The 16,319-nt window shown below is 44.9% G+C and overlaps 2 protein-coding genes across 3 annotated transcripts in view; one reads left to right on the top strand and one right to left on the bottom strand.

Annotated features, from left to right (window-relative positions):
• The window catches only part of KMT5B (lysine methyltransferase 5B), a 29,481-nt gene extending 28,321 nt beyond the window's left edge, over positions 1–1,160 (bottom strand). For both annotated transcript variants that reach the window (XM_064452392.1, XM_064452393.1), the window contains exon 1: positions 511–1,160. The gene's annotated coding sequence lies outside the window, so the exon portion shown is untranslated. The remainder of the gene's footprint in view (positions 1–510) is intronic.
• Positions 1,161–14,910: 13,750 nt separating this feature from the next.
• LOC135313634 (ribonuclease H-like) lies at positions 14,911–15,450 on the top strand. Its single transcript, XM_064453258.1, has one exon. It carries the CDS (start codon positions 14,911–14,913, stop codon positions 15,448–15,450), a length of 540 nt encoding a protein of 179 aa, XP_064309328.1.
• Positions 15,451–16,319: the final 869 nt, after the last annotated feature.

Genomic DNA, 16,319 nt, shown 5'->3' with positions numbered 1-16,319 from the left:
CCGCCGGGAGCGCTGGCCATTTAACAGCGCAAGTGCCACAGGCTGCCGAGCAAGCCCCGGCCTCCCCCACGCCCCCCTAGGCTGAGCCTACCCGCCCCGAGCCCGGCGGGGAGGCGGGCGGCGGCCGGGGCGCGGGGCCGGGGCGCCTCCCCGGCCCCCTGCTGCCCCCTAGGGCTCGCCTCCCGCCGAGCCCGGCCCGCCGCCGCCCCCGGCCCCCGCTGCGGCGGCACCACCGGCAGGGACACCCCTTTCCCCGACATCCCCCCCCCCACCCTCCTCGGCCACCCCGCATCGCCGGGCCCGCCTGTCAGCGCCGCCGACAGCCCTCCCCGCCTCACCCTAGGCGGCGGCACCGGGCACGGTCCCTCACGGACCCCCACCCCCCACCCCAGACCGAGGGACACAGCCCCCCGCCTCACCGGCCGCCCCCGGCGCCTCCCACGCGCGGGGCCACCGCCCGCTCCCAGGGCCCACGCGAGTCGCGACACCCCTAAACATACACAGACTCACCTCCCGGCTGCCCTCCGCGCTGGGTCCCTCGCCGGCGCTGCCCCAGCCACCACTGGGGGAAAATGAATCATCAAAGGGAAAAGAGCGAGGGGGGGGGAGAAAAAAAAAAACAAAACCGGGAGGAAGGTGGGGGAATAGGGGGGAAGCGAACACTGAGCGAGGGAGGGGCGGAGGGGGAAGGAAAACTAAGAAGGGAGTAGAAAAAAGGAGTGATAGCGATAAAAAAATAATTCCGAGTGGGGGGAGGAAAAAAATGGCGGATTAAAATCCAAGATGGCGGCGCCGAGGGGTGAACAGTACTGGGGGAGGCGACTGCGGGAGCCGCCTAGAGATCCTTCCGCCGAGCCCCGCGAGAAAGAGTCCCCCGGGCTGCCTGGCAGAGACCCCGCGGGGCGGCGGCGAGCACCGGCCGCAGTCGCCGCCGCTTCCTCGTCTTCCTTTTCCTTCTTTTCTGCAGGGAGCCCTCCGCCGGCCTGCCGAACCAGGTGCTCCGGTGCACCAGCCACTGCGCTGCGAAGTTTCTTCTTCTTTCTGCCGGTGAAACCCGCGGCCTCCTCACCCCGTCCGGAGAGACGCTGCCTGCCCCTGCGCTCCCGGTGGCGGAGGGACACGATGGGCAGACACCGCTGTATGGCCGCCGCCGCGGAAGGATACACCGCTCAGAGCGAAACGCACGCCACACACGCCCCGCAACCTGCGCGGCTCTCCGCCTCCTCCCCTCGCCGCCGCCTCACGCCGGTCGGGGCAGAGGCAGGCCGCCGGTCCGCCAGCCCCCGCGCCTTGCCCGCGGGGGAGGGACAGCACGAGCCGCACCTCCCATGACCGCTCTAGCGCGGCGCTACGCCGCGGCGGAGGGATTTGGCTGAGAGAAAAGAAGACTCGGGCCGCCCCTCCGATCCGCTCGCCCGGCCTCCAGTGTGTGAGGGAAGGAGTTCCGGCCGCCTCACGCAGAGAAGGGATCCTTCCGCCCGGAGCTGCCCTTTAAACGCGAGGGACTCCCAGCCGCGGGGGTGGTGGGTTGGTGGTTGTGTTTATTCTTTTAGCGGGTCAGTGGTGGATTTAGACGTCCCCTCCACCCTGTCGCTGGAATCTGTGAGGTGGCAGCTCGCCCTGCCCCTCTGACGGAGGGAGGACCGCAACTTCAGTGCCTCAGGGAGCTCCTGGGCTCCGGCACCTGCACCCCCCGTCGCCTTTCCCTCACAGAGGCATTTAAAAATGGCCCCCGCGGCCTGGAGGGAGTGGGACGGAGCCTTCTTTTCCCAGCTACGCGCTTCCCCGAGTGGGGAGCGGGGCAGGGCCGTGGGCTGCCCGCCTTGACAGAGCACCCCGAAACAAAAGGTGGCTTTGCCGCTGTCGGACCTGACAGGGGTGGCGAGATGGGGAGTGGTGGATGTGATACTGCCCGGGAGCAGAAACAGGCTGAATTAAATAAATTCAGCCTGCGGGGGGACACCACAAAAAAAAAACAACCCACAACCAAAACTGGCTAATGCAATAACTCCTTAGTGTTCCTACGTTTGCAGGATTTGGCAAACTCAACAGGGAAGCGTTTTTCTGCTCGAAGTCCAGAAGCCTTATTACATGCTTAATATTTTGTGTTGCCCTCTATGTGTCTTGTCATATGATAATGCTGGTTAGAGTACCGACAAGTTTTATTTAAGTTTACTAGAAGCTTTTGGATTATTTGCATTAATTGTGAGGTAACCATAAATGTTTGTGGAAGAGGAAAAGATTTGCCAAGTAACATCTTTCAACAGCTACTCACCAGGAATGCAAAATCCTCAGTTTTATTTGTAGCACGGTGCTAAATTTTTAATAAAATAAGATTTTGTATGGAACTGGGTTTAATTTTTCTTTAATTATACAAGGGAAACAATATATGGAAATGGCATGTGTCCCAACAAAGGAAATTGCTAGCTGAATTGTTTTTACTACGATTTGATAACAAGAAATTACCTCTGAAGCTGAGGTTTTGCACGCCCTGTTGCTGAACCAGATTAACACAGACTCTTACAGTTAAATTATAAAATTCTGAAAGATTGACTTCAAATCAGAATTGACTATTAGCAGCATTGCAAGTGGTGACACTGTGATAATCTTAGTAACAACATTTGTATATTGTTTTATAGATGCACCAGGTCTCTGTATGTTTATGGGAATGGCTGCAGTCATCCCAGAAGTGTAAATATTGCTAGACTGGAAGATGCCGGCTTCAGTCCTAATGGCAGCAAGAGTTTTCCATAGCTCCAACAATGGGTGGTGAGTCCGTAATGTGGTTAAAGCAGTGCTCACAAAAACCCTTATTTACATCCCTACCACAGAGTCCAGCAGGCGACCTGGTGACAAAACCCTGTCTACCTCTGAAAGGATGTTGTTATTTTTCAGAATACATTCATCTAAAACTTACTTCTTCTGCTAGACTGGTAACAATAATAAATCTTTTATAAAAAGTTAAAGAAAAAATAAGCAGTGTTTCAGGTTTGATTGCTGTTGGGTTTATTATTTCTTCTGCATTATAGCATTTTTCCATTGTAGGTCTTTCACTCAATAAAACAAAATACTGTCTTTGAAAATAAGAAAGTTGGGCTGTCAAACCATGGCCAAATCAAGACGGGATGCTGCAGGAATAAATTTACTACGTTAAACAATTTTGAGCGCCCATGTTTTTTATGGAAACCAGTAGACACATGGTGACTAGCTCCCCCTAAATGTAATTTCAAAAATTTATTATATTTCTTATTGTGAAGGACCCATGGATAGTTTCAACATTGGTTTCACTTCCTAATTTAATACTACTGTATCAGGCTAAACCCTCACCAGAACATGAAAGGTCTCAGATAATAAAGTTTTATTGCTTTCTAATTAGTTATCAAAGGATGGTGATGATGGCATTATTTTTTAAAGGTGTAAAAATTGCATTCTGTCACATGTTACTCAATATATCTATGGCAATTTTGTGACTTCTGCTGGAGAATTTTTTTTTCTGACGTTATAAGACCAAAAGATTTTGAGCATGCACCAGGCAACAGATGAGTTTATTTCAGTGTGCGTTGGCAAGAATCAGTAGTCTTTCATTCCCAAAGTAGTATTCCTAAACTGTTACAATTATAAAAATTTGCTTTTTGCTGATTTTGTAGATGTTCCCACTTTGGGAACAGAAGCTTTTACATTTTAAACATCCCATATATGCTATGACAGCACAGTCCTAATATCACACATGGTTTTGGTCATCCAGTTTTCACTGAAAGACTGTAGTTTCTAAAATATTTATGCGATGAGTGATCTTGTAAAAAACATATCTTTTAAGAAGCAAAACTTGAACTTCAGATTTGAGTTATGTGTAGAAGCTGCTGCTGCATTGGAATCTGGGGCTTTGTATCAGTCGAGACTTCTGCCCACAGCCGTAGGGTCAGAATCCAGCCCTCAGCCCTAAGCCTCCCAATTCAGAACACCCCCTGCAACAAAACCTTTCCAGTGATATGAAGCCAAATCCAGCTTAAGCTGAAAAAGATACAGCACTAGCTGAGCAAATGGTGTTTTGTCCCTGTATGCCTGTATGTCCATTCTTACTTTATTTGCAAATCTGACTTAAACACTTTGCTGGAGTACAAACATATAACCACAGCTGAAAAGTCCATCACCCGCTTGACAGTTTTACTCAGCCATGCAGGCATTTGGGGTTTTTTCATTTGCTTTTATTCTGCAGTACTTCTACATAGACCCAGTGTAAGCAGGTCTGAAATGGACATCTGGGAGTGTTTATGTGCCAATAACAAAGCTGAGTTGTCATATACGTTCTGACCCTTCAGCAGGCCTGCCAGGGCATAATGCACCTTCATGTCATGATAGTTTTAAAGCACACCATGCCTTGTACTTTATAACTTTTGCTGGAATTTTAAACTGGAGATACTGTGTGCCCATATCCCTACCGTCAGCTCTGCTGATTTTAAGAGCCCAGCAATATCACCCAGGGAAGTAGAAGGAGGAAACGGAAAGAAATACAAGGAAGGAGCCGAAGTAAACTGTCAGGTGTAATGAGCTTGATCTTTCATTTATGGTATTGTTTTATCTTCTGTTTACAGCAAGCAGATGCTCTATAGCTGTTATCTTTGCTGTTGGGAAGAAATCACATTGCACAAAGGGGTAAAAGGTTTCACATTGCAAAGGACACTTTTCTATTGGCATGGACAGGCAGAGAACTTGTTTCCTCTCTATGCTGAGTGAGTATGACATCTTTGAGAGGATCAGTCCCTTCCATCTGTGCAGGAGCATGGCCTTAAGCACTAGCCACAGTGCCTCACTAAACTTGCTGTGAGGCGTACTGTTGCAATCAATGTGTAATCACCTCTGGCTGATGTCACAAGTCAGTTTTCAGCGACGATTACAAACCCAAAGTTGAACATCACGAATGAATGTACATAGGAATAAAACTAAAGACATTTTCTATCAAAATCTTACTAGTTTATAAAAAATGTACATATTCTTAGTAACAGATGGTCAATAATAGAAGATAGATGGCCGCCTCTGTGTAAATTAATGGTTGTAATTCACTTGAGGGGATCTGCTGATGTCATAAGCTGCCAGAGTCCACCTTGAGTGATTTATTAACAGCTGCAGAAACCCTAGAGTGAATTACATCTTTGTATTCACTTAGGGTCTGCAGATTGTTATTTATAAAATATGGAGGTTTATTTCTTCTTTATTATAGGGATCTTTTCTGTGACTCTAGGTGCAGAAATGATGAGTATAAAAGCTCAGCTCCCTGCCTGCAGTAAAGGCGGACCTTCCCTACTAACGCGTATCAACAGCAACCCTTTCCTTTATTTTAAAATAAGGTAATCAATAACTGCAGAGGTTTACATAAGTCCTGTTTTGTTCCCCCTGAGCCCCCCCCCCACCCCAATACAAATAACGTCAGTATCTTCTGATCCAGGAAACTCTTGTCACTCAATGCTGTAGGCACTGCCTCTGCGTACATTAGGCCACTGCCAAAACAAAAAGAGAGATGAGGGCCTGTGTGCTAAACAGGAATAAGTGCTATCTCTAATAATAATTGGATTTTTCTGTTCAGGAAGAAGGCAACAGATCCATAAGACTAGAAAAGGCACCTGGAAACCAAAATTATTTGTGTACAGGGAGGAGATTGTCCTGTCTCCTGACACTATCCCTGTGCAGGGAGAAACCCCTTCCTTTCCTCCATAAAATTCCTGCATGGTGAAAGGGAAAATTTTCTCAGTGTGGATTCCAGGTTTACCACATCCTTCTAACATAGGAGCAGGTGCAAGCAAATGAAATAATATTCATTTCCATTTCTTTTTCCCCCTCCCCCCAAAATAGGAGGCAATTAGGATGATACTAAATCATGGTTCTCAAACAAGGGACACATTTCCAAAACGTAATGTGAGTTGAAGAGGGAGATGAGAAAAAATGATGAAGAGTTGCACACCGGGAAGGAACAGTCAGAATTAATTTGCAAATACTTCTGCATATTAGTTTTGCTAAAGATGCAGAATTTCTTGACAGAACTCACAGTGCGTGTTTGGACGCCAGCTAGATTCCAGTGAAAACCCTTCCAGCCTTCTCTCTTCTCTGAGATTAGTTTTGTTTGTTCATAGTTAGATTTTATCAGTCCTTGGGAGAGTGCTGCAGTTATGGTCGTCAGCAAGGAATACTGCTTTGGTACCAAACAAATACTGCTTTACTCCTGCTTTCCTTCACCAACATCCGTCTCTCTGAGTGACCTGTCTCTGCGTAAGAGCTACAAATAGAAGGAAGATGATATTTGTACAGAAAACAAAGGTTAGAATTTGAAGAAAAACAGGCTCCAGAAATTGTTCACTGCCTTGAGGCAAAGCCCTTTGAAGTCATGATGAGTTTACTTATTTCAGTAAGCCTGTTACTGCTCTTAAAGTGTCATGGACAAACCCCAATCACATCAGGATCCCACTATGTTGGATGTTATACAAATGCACAGAAAGGTATCAAGAAACAGGGGGAAAAAGCGCCATTTTTTCCCTCCTCCCTTTTCCTGCTTTCTGGAATGAAATGCTGTTCTTTAGATGCTTTAAAATTGCTTAGAGGTTCATAGTAGCATATATCCAAAAGCTTGACTCTCCTTTCTTACCTGTAACTTTGTAGGAACTATACATAGAGCAGATGACCAGTTGGGCCACAGTCTGTCCGTGATTTTCAACTTCCAAGCAGTCAGTTCCGAAACAGGCTCCTTCATTTCCTCTCAAATTGTATCTCAATCCGTCTCTTTCCTTTTCACTGAAGTCAGGTTGGTCAGGGTTTTTTTGCTTGTTTCTACATGTCTACTTGCTTGCTTCGGACCCAGTTTATATGAAGGATGCTGTGCAAAGAAATTGAGAGGTTGGCAAATATCGCCCTTAAGTTGTATTGACCTGCATTGTTTTTGTGCTTTGGAGAGTGGATTTGTTACTGTCTTCCCAAAGCTCCATTGTCATTCAGTGATTTGTTATATTGGCAGGGATTTTTAATTTTCTTTTGTCATACCAACAAGGAAGGCTACTAGTTCTGTACAAGTGCTATGCTTCAACACCTCTCACTTGTTTCCCTTTTATAGCCAGGCTTTTCCTCCCCATACAGACTGGCAAATTGATGCGAGACTGGGGGGGTCCCAAGGAGTTATGATGTACAGTATTTGTCCCTGTTCCTGCATTATTTCTGCAAGTGCTGAGATGATTTGCTTCATAAGCAACAGCGAGCTGCCTAATGCTCTCAGTCCCCTAATTCCTCTAAATGGCAAAATAGAGGTAGTTGTTAACAGCTGATCTAATCCTGAATGGCTACCGAAAGAAACAATATACTATTTATTATCTATAGATCCATGGTAAAGAGCAGTAGAGCAGGTTCTGCTATGCAGTCTCTTTGGGTAGCCTAGACTGCACCTGCTATAAGGGAGGAAGACATTTCATTCATACACTATAGATTTCTAATTTCAAAATGATGGTATTTGCTGTTCTGTCACTGAACAGAGTCTCCAGCCATGTGAACAGCAATGAGGTGCTTTGTTTCAAGTGGTAGAACAAAAACAAACACATATTTTAATCTTGAAAGCTTTGTTACTCTAAAAGGTTTGTTTGGGTGGGTTTTTTCTTTGTTGTTCTTGTTTTTTATTTAAAGTACAGGATCATGGAAAATTTCTGATGGGTATTGATCTGATTCCAACAGAGCATGCTGATCGAGGTGTTATTTGTCCATATATCTTACCTGTATGAATTATCTCATACCTGGAAAAAATAGTGTCTGTTTCTAAAATGATCAACAGGGAAAAAAAAAGGACCCTAAAATGTTTTTGTTTCATACTTTCGCAGATTTTCATGCACTGACACTGTTCTGCTCATTATCCTATTATAGAACCTAATAGTAATTTCTTCGCATCACTGTTTTTTGGTTATATTGGAGAGATATGTGGATATTCATGTTTCTTCCTCCCCTACCAGAGTCTGGCAGGCCTTCACTTTTCCTTCTGATGGAGGGTGGTTCTCAGGTGCATTTTTTTTTAATTCATGGGATGCTCGCTCCCTTTATGTTCCATCAGTACTAAAGAGTTACCTCACAGTGAGCATTGGATCCACATGTGAATCATGTATCCCTTCTGACATAAACACAGGCACTTTGCCAAGGCTAAATCCCATGAGAAGGGCATTAAATCAAGCACGTTGTTCTGTTTTCCCTGTGGATACCTCAAGCTCCAGCTATTGTTTCTAGAGAGGATGCTTTGCCCAGCACTGGTGCAGTGAGGAGAATAATTTGTGTGCTAGTAATTTTAACTTCATGTCCCAAGGCTGGCATAAGAATTTCTTCTTGCCTGGGAAAACAAAACAAAACAAAAATTAGGAAAATGGAGCATTTCTGTCAAGTGATAAAAAAAATACATTGAGTGCATCTCTGCAGCATTCCCATCAAGCAAAATGGAGTTAATTATGTTCATTACTTGCTCGGAAAGGGAAAAGGTTGTCTTACTCCATGTGATTAACATTTCAGAAGCATGCAATAGGTTAATTTAGGGGACAGGAGGGAAGGATGAGGAATTAAACAAGTTCTGTCCTTGTCTGCTTAATACGTCAGGTTTTGGGAAGCATAAAAAGTATGAGCTGAAGTAAGGTTGGACTAGATGATATATCAACACCTGCAACAAAGGAAAATGGCTTGGGATTTAGCATGTGCAACTATTGAGCATCTTTTTTTCTTACGTCTCTGCTATGATGGAGGCTAGCATTTTACAGAGGTAGCTCTGAGACCAGGTTGGAAGGAAGCCGGAAAAAATCTCTTTAAAAGACAGCCAGTTTTTGTTAGGCATTTGGATACAGTACCAGCTATCAGTTACATGGGCAAAACCACTTTGGTTTTATTTGAAGTTGAAAGACATACACCAGTCTTGGTGCTTCTCTGGTGATATAACTCTGTGTGTGCAAAGTATCTGCTTTGCTGTACCACCCTTACAATTCTGCAGATGGGAGTGTCACACCGTTTTACAGGACATTGGCCCTAAAAGAGTACTTACTCAGCCTCAGGAGAGGTTCAGGAAGGTCCAAGGCAAATTCACTCTGTAGGGATGGAATTTTCTGTGACTTTCCCTTTGGTTTCCCCAGTCACTAGCCATTTAAGGTGCCAAGCTTAGGCTGATTGGGAGAGGTGGTTTCTCTGCTCTTCCGGTAATCAGGGATTGCTATAAAATGTCACAGAGCAGGCACTCTGTCTCTAGCTGCTTTTGAAAATTTTGGTCACAGCACCCAGTGGCTATTTTGTTGTGCAATGGTAGGTTCTGCTGGAGTCTCTGGGATAGATAATGAGTTACTTTGGTTACTCAGAGTGGAAAGAAAAATAGATCATTTGTCTATGCTTACTTTTGAGGCTTTCACTCAGTGTGCCTGTGATAAGAATCTATATCTCAGTGCAATGGAATTACAGCTTTGATAACATCCCTTCCTTAAACATGATGGAAAGTCTCGCTGGACTCCAAAGAGCAATGCAATAAATCTGCCTCCCTTACTATTACTTCAGGAGCTGTCATAATTGACCTGCTTCCTGGTGACTGTAAAACACAGTGAAATATATCGCTGGAAATGGCCTTTTCACTCTCCTTTCAGCTCTGCCTAGAACTGAAGTTTGGAAAAAAACATCTGGCTGCTGTCATGGATGTATAAGGATGTGGCTTGATGTCTCTGTTCTAACCTTTGGAAAGACTGTGTTATTCATCGGGGCTGAATGGAAGGCAAGAGATAGAAATTTTGGTTGCATGCATGTTTTCATACAGGCAAGAGAGAAATTACCAACACATCTGGACTGGGCTTTACTTTGGTCACAAGGGTTTTTTGGCTTGAAAGGGGTTTTTGCTCCTTTATGGGCTCCATCCTGATGACTTTGGCATTTGTGTGAAACTGCAAAATGGCAGATATAAGAGGCACGATTGCAAGGTCTGAACTTGGTGAGCGGGGCTAATACTTTTAGTCACAGAAGGATGGGATCAGACAAACTCAAAAAATCAGGATATAATGTCTTCTAGGTGTGCCTGCCTAGTCTTCTGACTGTTCTTCTGCGGAAGACACCTTCCTCTTGCACAATCTCAAAAGCTGTCTGCTTTTCCACTTAGTTGTAACATTTTGCTAGCAGTTTACAGAGGAAGAATTATGAAAACACAAAATCCTTCTGCTGAAAATGGTGCTGTTAGAAGTTAGGGAAGGACTCGGATGACAGATTCCTCAGTGAGGTTCTCGTTTTGCATGTGAAACATTTCACTCATCTTCTGTCTCCCTCTGTTTGTTCATTATCTTTCTAATCCTCTTTTTTGTACCTATCAGTAAGTTAATGAAATCTACCCCAAAGGTTTGCTATGTGACTTAAGAGTGTTTAAAAAGTGCATTGCAAGGAAGTAAAAGGTCCTCCTGAAATTCAGCCTTTCACATTCTCCTCCTCTCCCTTTATTTAGAGGAAGAATGAACTTGCATCCAGCTTTCTAGCTGAGCTGGGAAAAAAGTTCTTTGGTATTATTAGAAGACAAAAATTGTCATTCTTGTTCAGACCATATAGAAGGAGGGGTATCAAAGCTATAGTCTGGAGATTATTGCTCCTCAATTGCAAATGCAGATTCTACCCACATATGTTATTTGATTTGCTGTGACTTTCTGACATTCCTTCTCAGTCTTTTGACAGAAGTAACCATGGTGGTAGCAGCACAGATGATAGGTCTTGCAAGATGAAGGCTGATTTAGCAATTTCATCTCTCAAAATCTCTGCAGGTTTTCAAGACCTGGATCAGATTTGTAGGAGGGTATAGTTCTGCCAGCAGGAGAAAGGAGGCCCCAGCATGCAGATACTGTGTTACTGGAGTGTTGACAAAGAAGCAGCCTGTGCTGCAAGGCTGAAGGCAGGTTTGGCTCATATGATTCAGGGCTCCGAGTCTGTAGCTGAAGGCCAGCTGCTTAAATGCCAAACCCATTTACTTCTTTGAAGAACTCCAAGATGCCTATGGTGAGAGGTAGAGAGGAATAGAGAAACTTCTTCAGTGATGCACCAGGATAAACAAGGAGTTTCCATGTTCAGCATTAGTGAGAAAATGGATGGAGTAGTCAGAGTAGATGCTTGCACACATGTCTAAACACAGAAATAAAATAAATCTTGTTTCTCCTTTCTATGCTTTGCTGTCCTTCCTCATTCCTATTACCTGAATACAAGAGAACATCTGACGATAGGGAAACTTTCCTTGAAACTTCTGAATATTGAAGGGAAACCCCTTTTCTTTTAAGGAGATCCTGGCTTTCTAGTCAGCAGTTTTTCACATGAAGAGGAACTTTGTAGTTGTTCTGCTTTCAGAAGTGCATTGTACCAGCCTGTCAGAAAGCGGCTTCTCCAACAGATGTCTGCCAACATGAAAGGTCATATTGGCCTGGCCTGCCATGAGCAGAGAGTGTCTTTTCTCTCTCAGGGAGTCAGAGTGCAGTTTATCAATGCAGCCTTCTTTACATCCCAATTACCCTGGAAGAAATAACTACTTGCCGGCTGCCAGGCAGCTAATAAATGCTTAATCCGAAGAAAAGGCTACTAGGTTCAAATCTGTAGGTGACATGGCAGGGGAGTTGGCAGAGAAGAGCTGTCTAGGTGGCTGCAGGATGCACACAGCTTGTGATATTTTTAGGGAAAGTAGAAGGCAGTGGCAAGGACCTTGAGGGTAAGAGCAATGCCTTATTAAATGTCTAATTAGGCTGATAGACTCTGCCTTATGTACCCACAACAGAATTCCAGGCTTGAGATTGGGCATTAAGGACTGCCTTGTGTTCCTGCGCATAAAGGGAACTGTGTGTAAGCCCCAGCTGCCAAAGATGTTGCTGCATGTGCAGCGTTGTGCTGAATGCAGAGGGATTAGTGTACCTCAACAGCAAGCCATGAAGGTTTTCCTCAGCTGCCTCAAGAAATACAGCGAGTTTATTCTTCGCTTTGAAACAGCTTCTGTGCTGAAACTGGGAAGCACAGAAGAATAATCATCGTTCTTCCATTCCAGCTTTGCTTTTGGTGGTGTGGTTGTCTTCACAAGAAAGCAGAAGAGCTGGTATGTAAGAGCCTAGCCCTTTAAACAACTGCACGACTGAAACCAGAACTTGTTCTTTATTATAGCTCCCTGGTAGGTCTGGGCCTTCTTTCCCTTATGGTCAAATAATATACATTTACTTCAATTTTTTCATAGTAACACCTAATATCTGATATAGGTATGCTCTTGGGTTCTGCCATCCTTTCTTGTCCAGAAAGTATAGATACACAGAACAGATCAATGATTTTAGTTAAAATATAGATGCTTTTTTTAAAAAAAGAAAAAGGTTAAAACCTGCTTAAAGTGATATTTGGGTTGCAAATGAAGCTTAATGCTAAACTCCAAAACTAGCTCACAAGATCCTATCCTGCATCAGCTCCTTTGTGAGGCTACAGTCTGTACATGGTCCCCAGTCTGCCAGACCTATTGCACCACGTAATAACTGCTAACCTCTAGGTGTTTTTTCCTTTTCAGCCAGTATCCACTAGGTGTAGCAGGCAGGGCTGGTAGGACAGGGTTGGCCATTCTCATGCTTCCTTGCCCCAAACAAGCCACTTCACACTGATGCCCTTTCTCTCCAGTCATTGTATTGTCAGAGCAGCTCTGACTATCTGGTGCTCCTCAGGTTGGGTGATACTCGTAAAGCTGTTGCATCTTTGAACCTAAGCTCTGTGTGTGTATTTCAGGTCATACCTTCTGCATTCCCATAGAAATGCAGATATGCTTTTTGCATTCTTCTTCCGGTTGCTTTATGTTGGGGATGAAACTTTAGATGACAACCATATTTGACAAGCAAGTAGCATTTTTCTGGTTACAGTCCCTGTAAGCTCTTAAAAGCCAAATGGCCCCTCCTGACTGAGAAGTCATCAGTCTAGAAGTAATCTATTTATTAAACTAGACATTAAAAAAATTAAAAAAAAAAAAGAAGTAACCTCTCTTAGCTGTTCATTTTTTCCTCATATGTATGTTTACTCAAGGCAGAAAAATATGTTTGGTTAAAGTACAAGTAAGCGGTATTTGCAGGACTGGTAAGGGTGGCTCTACTTTTGGTGTTTATTTCAGCAATGTTTTGTAGCTAGTGTCCAAGTGCTGTACTACTGAGTTGCTTTGTTAGAGCATGTTCTAGCCAATATTCCTCTATGTCAGGGAATGGAAACTCTACGGTCATAAGCCAGTAATTTAATGATTCATTATATCAGACAGATACTATATAGCAGACATTTTGCAAAATCCTGCTGCCTTTGTCTAGCTGTTTATCTATCTGTTTCTTGATGTGGAAAGTTTTGTTGTGACTTGTGGGTATGATAATTTGATTTTTATTTGAATTTTCAATTTCTTTGGAAGCAAAAGGTTTTCTGAAGTGGAATTTTGCAGAGGGAATCTATTAATGGACTGAGTGTCTCTGTAATGTCTTGTGGTGAGATAGTAGGTACACAGGACAAACTGACAGTGCTGGGTTTTTTGCGGGGGGTAGCACAGAGTCATGCTTGTTTTCAAGCAAGGGATTACTGGATCCTTGTTTGCTCTCTTGCTGTTTGCAATCTTATTTATGATTCTACTTGTAATCCTCCTATTTTAGGAGAGAATTGTGAAGAAAGGTGATCAATACCTTGCCCAGTCTCTTGAAGGACCCTTCTGTTGTGGAGTTGCTGAGGGTCAAAAAACAACAGATGCCAATTGCCACCAAAACAGTGCACTGGCAGCAATATTGCACCAACCAAGACTCCCTGACTCCCATCCATGAGCTGATCTGTTGACTGGAGAGCCAAGGAGTGATCAGCAAGACCTGCTGACCCTTTAACAGTCCCATATAGCCAGTGTGGAAGTCTAATAGGGAGTGGAGACTAACAGTAGGCTATCATGGCCTGAACTAAGTCCCTCCACCACCACCAAGTGCTGCCATGCCAGGCATGCTAGAACTTCAATATGAACTGGAGTCAAAAGCAGCCAAGTGGTATGCCACAACTGATATCACTAATGTGTTTTTCTCAATCCCTTGAGAAAGGGAAGAAAATAGTCCAAATCCTTCTGAAAGCTGGTTTTGCCATAAACAAAGTAAGGTCAAGGGACCTGCACAGGAGCTCCAGTTTTTAGGAGTAAAATGAGTGAGATGGACATCATCAGATCCCAATGGATGCAATCAAGAAGATAACAGCCATGTCTCCGCCAACTAGCAAAAAGGAAACACAAGCTTTCTTAGTTGTTGTGGAATTTTGGAGAATGCATATTCCAAATCACAGTCTGGTCATAAGCTCTCTCTATCAAGTGACCCGGAAAAAGACTGATTTCAGATGGGGTCTTAAGGAACGACAAGCCTTTGAACAGATAGTTCATGCAGTAGCTCTTGGGCCAGTCTGGGCAGGACAAGATGTAAGAAATGTGTTCTACACCACAGACAGGGAGAATGGCCCTACCTGGAGCCTCTGGCAGAAAGCGCCAGGGAGACCCGAGGTCGACCCCTAGGATTTTGGACTTATGGATACAAAGGGTCTGAAGCCCGCTGTACTCCAACTGAAAAAGAGATACTGGCAGCATATGAAGGGGTTTGAGCTATTTCAGAAGTGGTTGGTACTGAAGCACACCTCCTCCTGGCACCCTGACTGCCGGTGCTGGACTGGATGTCAAAGAGAAGGTTCCCTCTACACACCATGCAACTGATGCTACATGGAGTAAATGGGTTGCACTGATCACCCATTGGGCTCAAACAGGAAACCCCAGTCACCCAGGAATCTTGGAAGTGACCATGGACTGGCCAGAAGGCAAAGATTTCGGAATATTGCCAAAGGATGAGTGATGTGTGCTGAAGAGGCCCCACCGTATAACTACCAGAAAATGAGAAGCAATATGCCATGTTCACTGATGGGTCCTGTCGTCTTGTGGGAAAGCATCAGAGGTGGAAGGCTGCTGTATGGAGTCCTGTACAAATCGCAGAAACTGCTGAGGGAGAAGGTGAATTGAGTCAGTTTGCAGAGGTAAAGGCTATCCAGCTGGCCTTAGACATTGCTGAATGGGAAAAGTGGCCAATGCTCTATCTTTATACTGACTCATGGATTGTGGCAAATACCCTGTGGGAGTGGTTACAGCAATGGAAGCAGAGCAACTGGCAGCGCAGAGGCAAACCCATCTGGGCCGCCACATTGTGGCAAGATATTGCTGCCCGGGTAGAGAACCTGGTTGTAAAGGTACATCACATGGATGTGCACATCCCCAAGAGTCAGGCCACTGAAGAACATCTGAACAACCAGCAGGTAGATCAGGCTGCTGAGATTGAAGTGGCTCAGGTGGATCTGGACTGGCAACATACAGGTGAATTATCTATAGCTCCATGGGCCCATGGCACCTCAGGCCATCAAGGAAGACATGCAGCATACAGGAGGGCTTGTGATTGAGGGGTCGACGACCATGGACACTATTGCACAGGTTATCCATGAATGTGAAACGTGCGCTGCAATCAAGCAAGCGAAGCAATTAAAGCCTCTGTGGTATGGGGGACGATGGCTGAAATATAAATATGGGGAGGCCTATCAGATTGATTATATCACACTCCCCCAAACCTCCCAAGGCAAGTGCCATGTGCTTACAGTGGTGCAAGCAACCACTGGATGGCTGGAAACATATCTCATGCCCCATGCCACCACCCAGAACACTATCCTGGGCCTGGAAAAACAAGTCTTATGGTGACACAGCGCCCAGAGAGAACTGAGTCAGATAGCGGAACTCATTTCTGAAACAATCTCATAGACACCTGGGCCAAAGAGCATGTCATTGAGTGGGTGTATCACATCCCCTACCACGCACCAGCCTCTGGGAAAATCAAACGATACAATGGACTGTTAAAGACTCCACTGAGAGCAGTATGGGGGGTGGGTGGGACATTTAAACACTGGGGTACACATTTAGCAAAAGCCACCTGCTTTGTCAACACTAGGGGATCTGCCAGTCAAGACAGCCCTGCCCAATCAACACACTTAGGTACTGTGGAAGGGGATAGAGTCCCTGTAGTGCATGTAAAAAATATGCTGGGGCAAACAGTCTGGATTATTCCTGTCTTGGGCAAAAGCAAACCCATTTGTGGAATTGATTTTGCTTGAGGGCCTGGGTGCACTTGGTGGGTGATGTGGGAAGATGGAGAAGTCCGATGTGTACCTCAAGGGGATTTGATTTTGGGTGAGAATAGCCAATGAACTAAATGGTATGATGTTAATTGCTATATAATATTGTATACCATCTCTTCTGTGTTTGGTGTATGCCATATTGA

Source organism: Phalacrocorax carbo, chromosome 5 (genome assembly GCF_963921805.1).
Source record: "Phalacrocorax carbo chromosome 5, bPhaCar2.1, whole genome shotgun sequence".
NCBI lineage: Eukaryota > Metazoa > Chordata > Aves > Suliformes > Phalacrocoracidae > Phalacrocorax > Phalacrocorax carbo.
The sequence above is the reverse complement of the archived record's forward strand: the minus strand, read 5'-3'. Positions and strand labels throughout refer to the sequence as shown.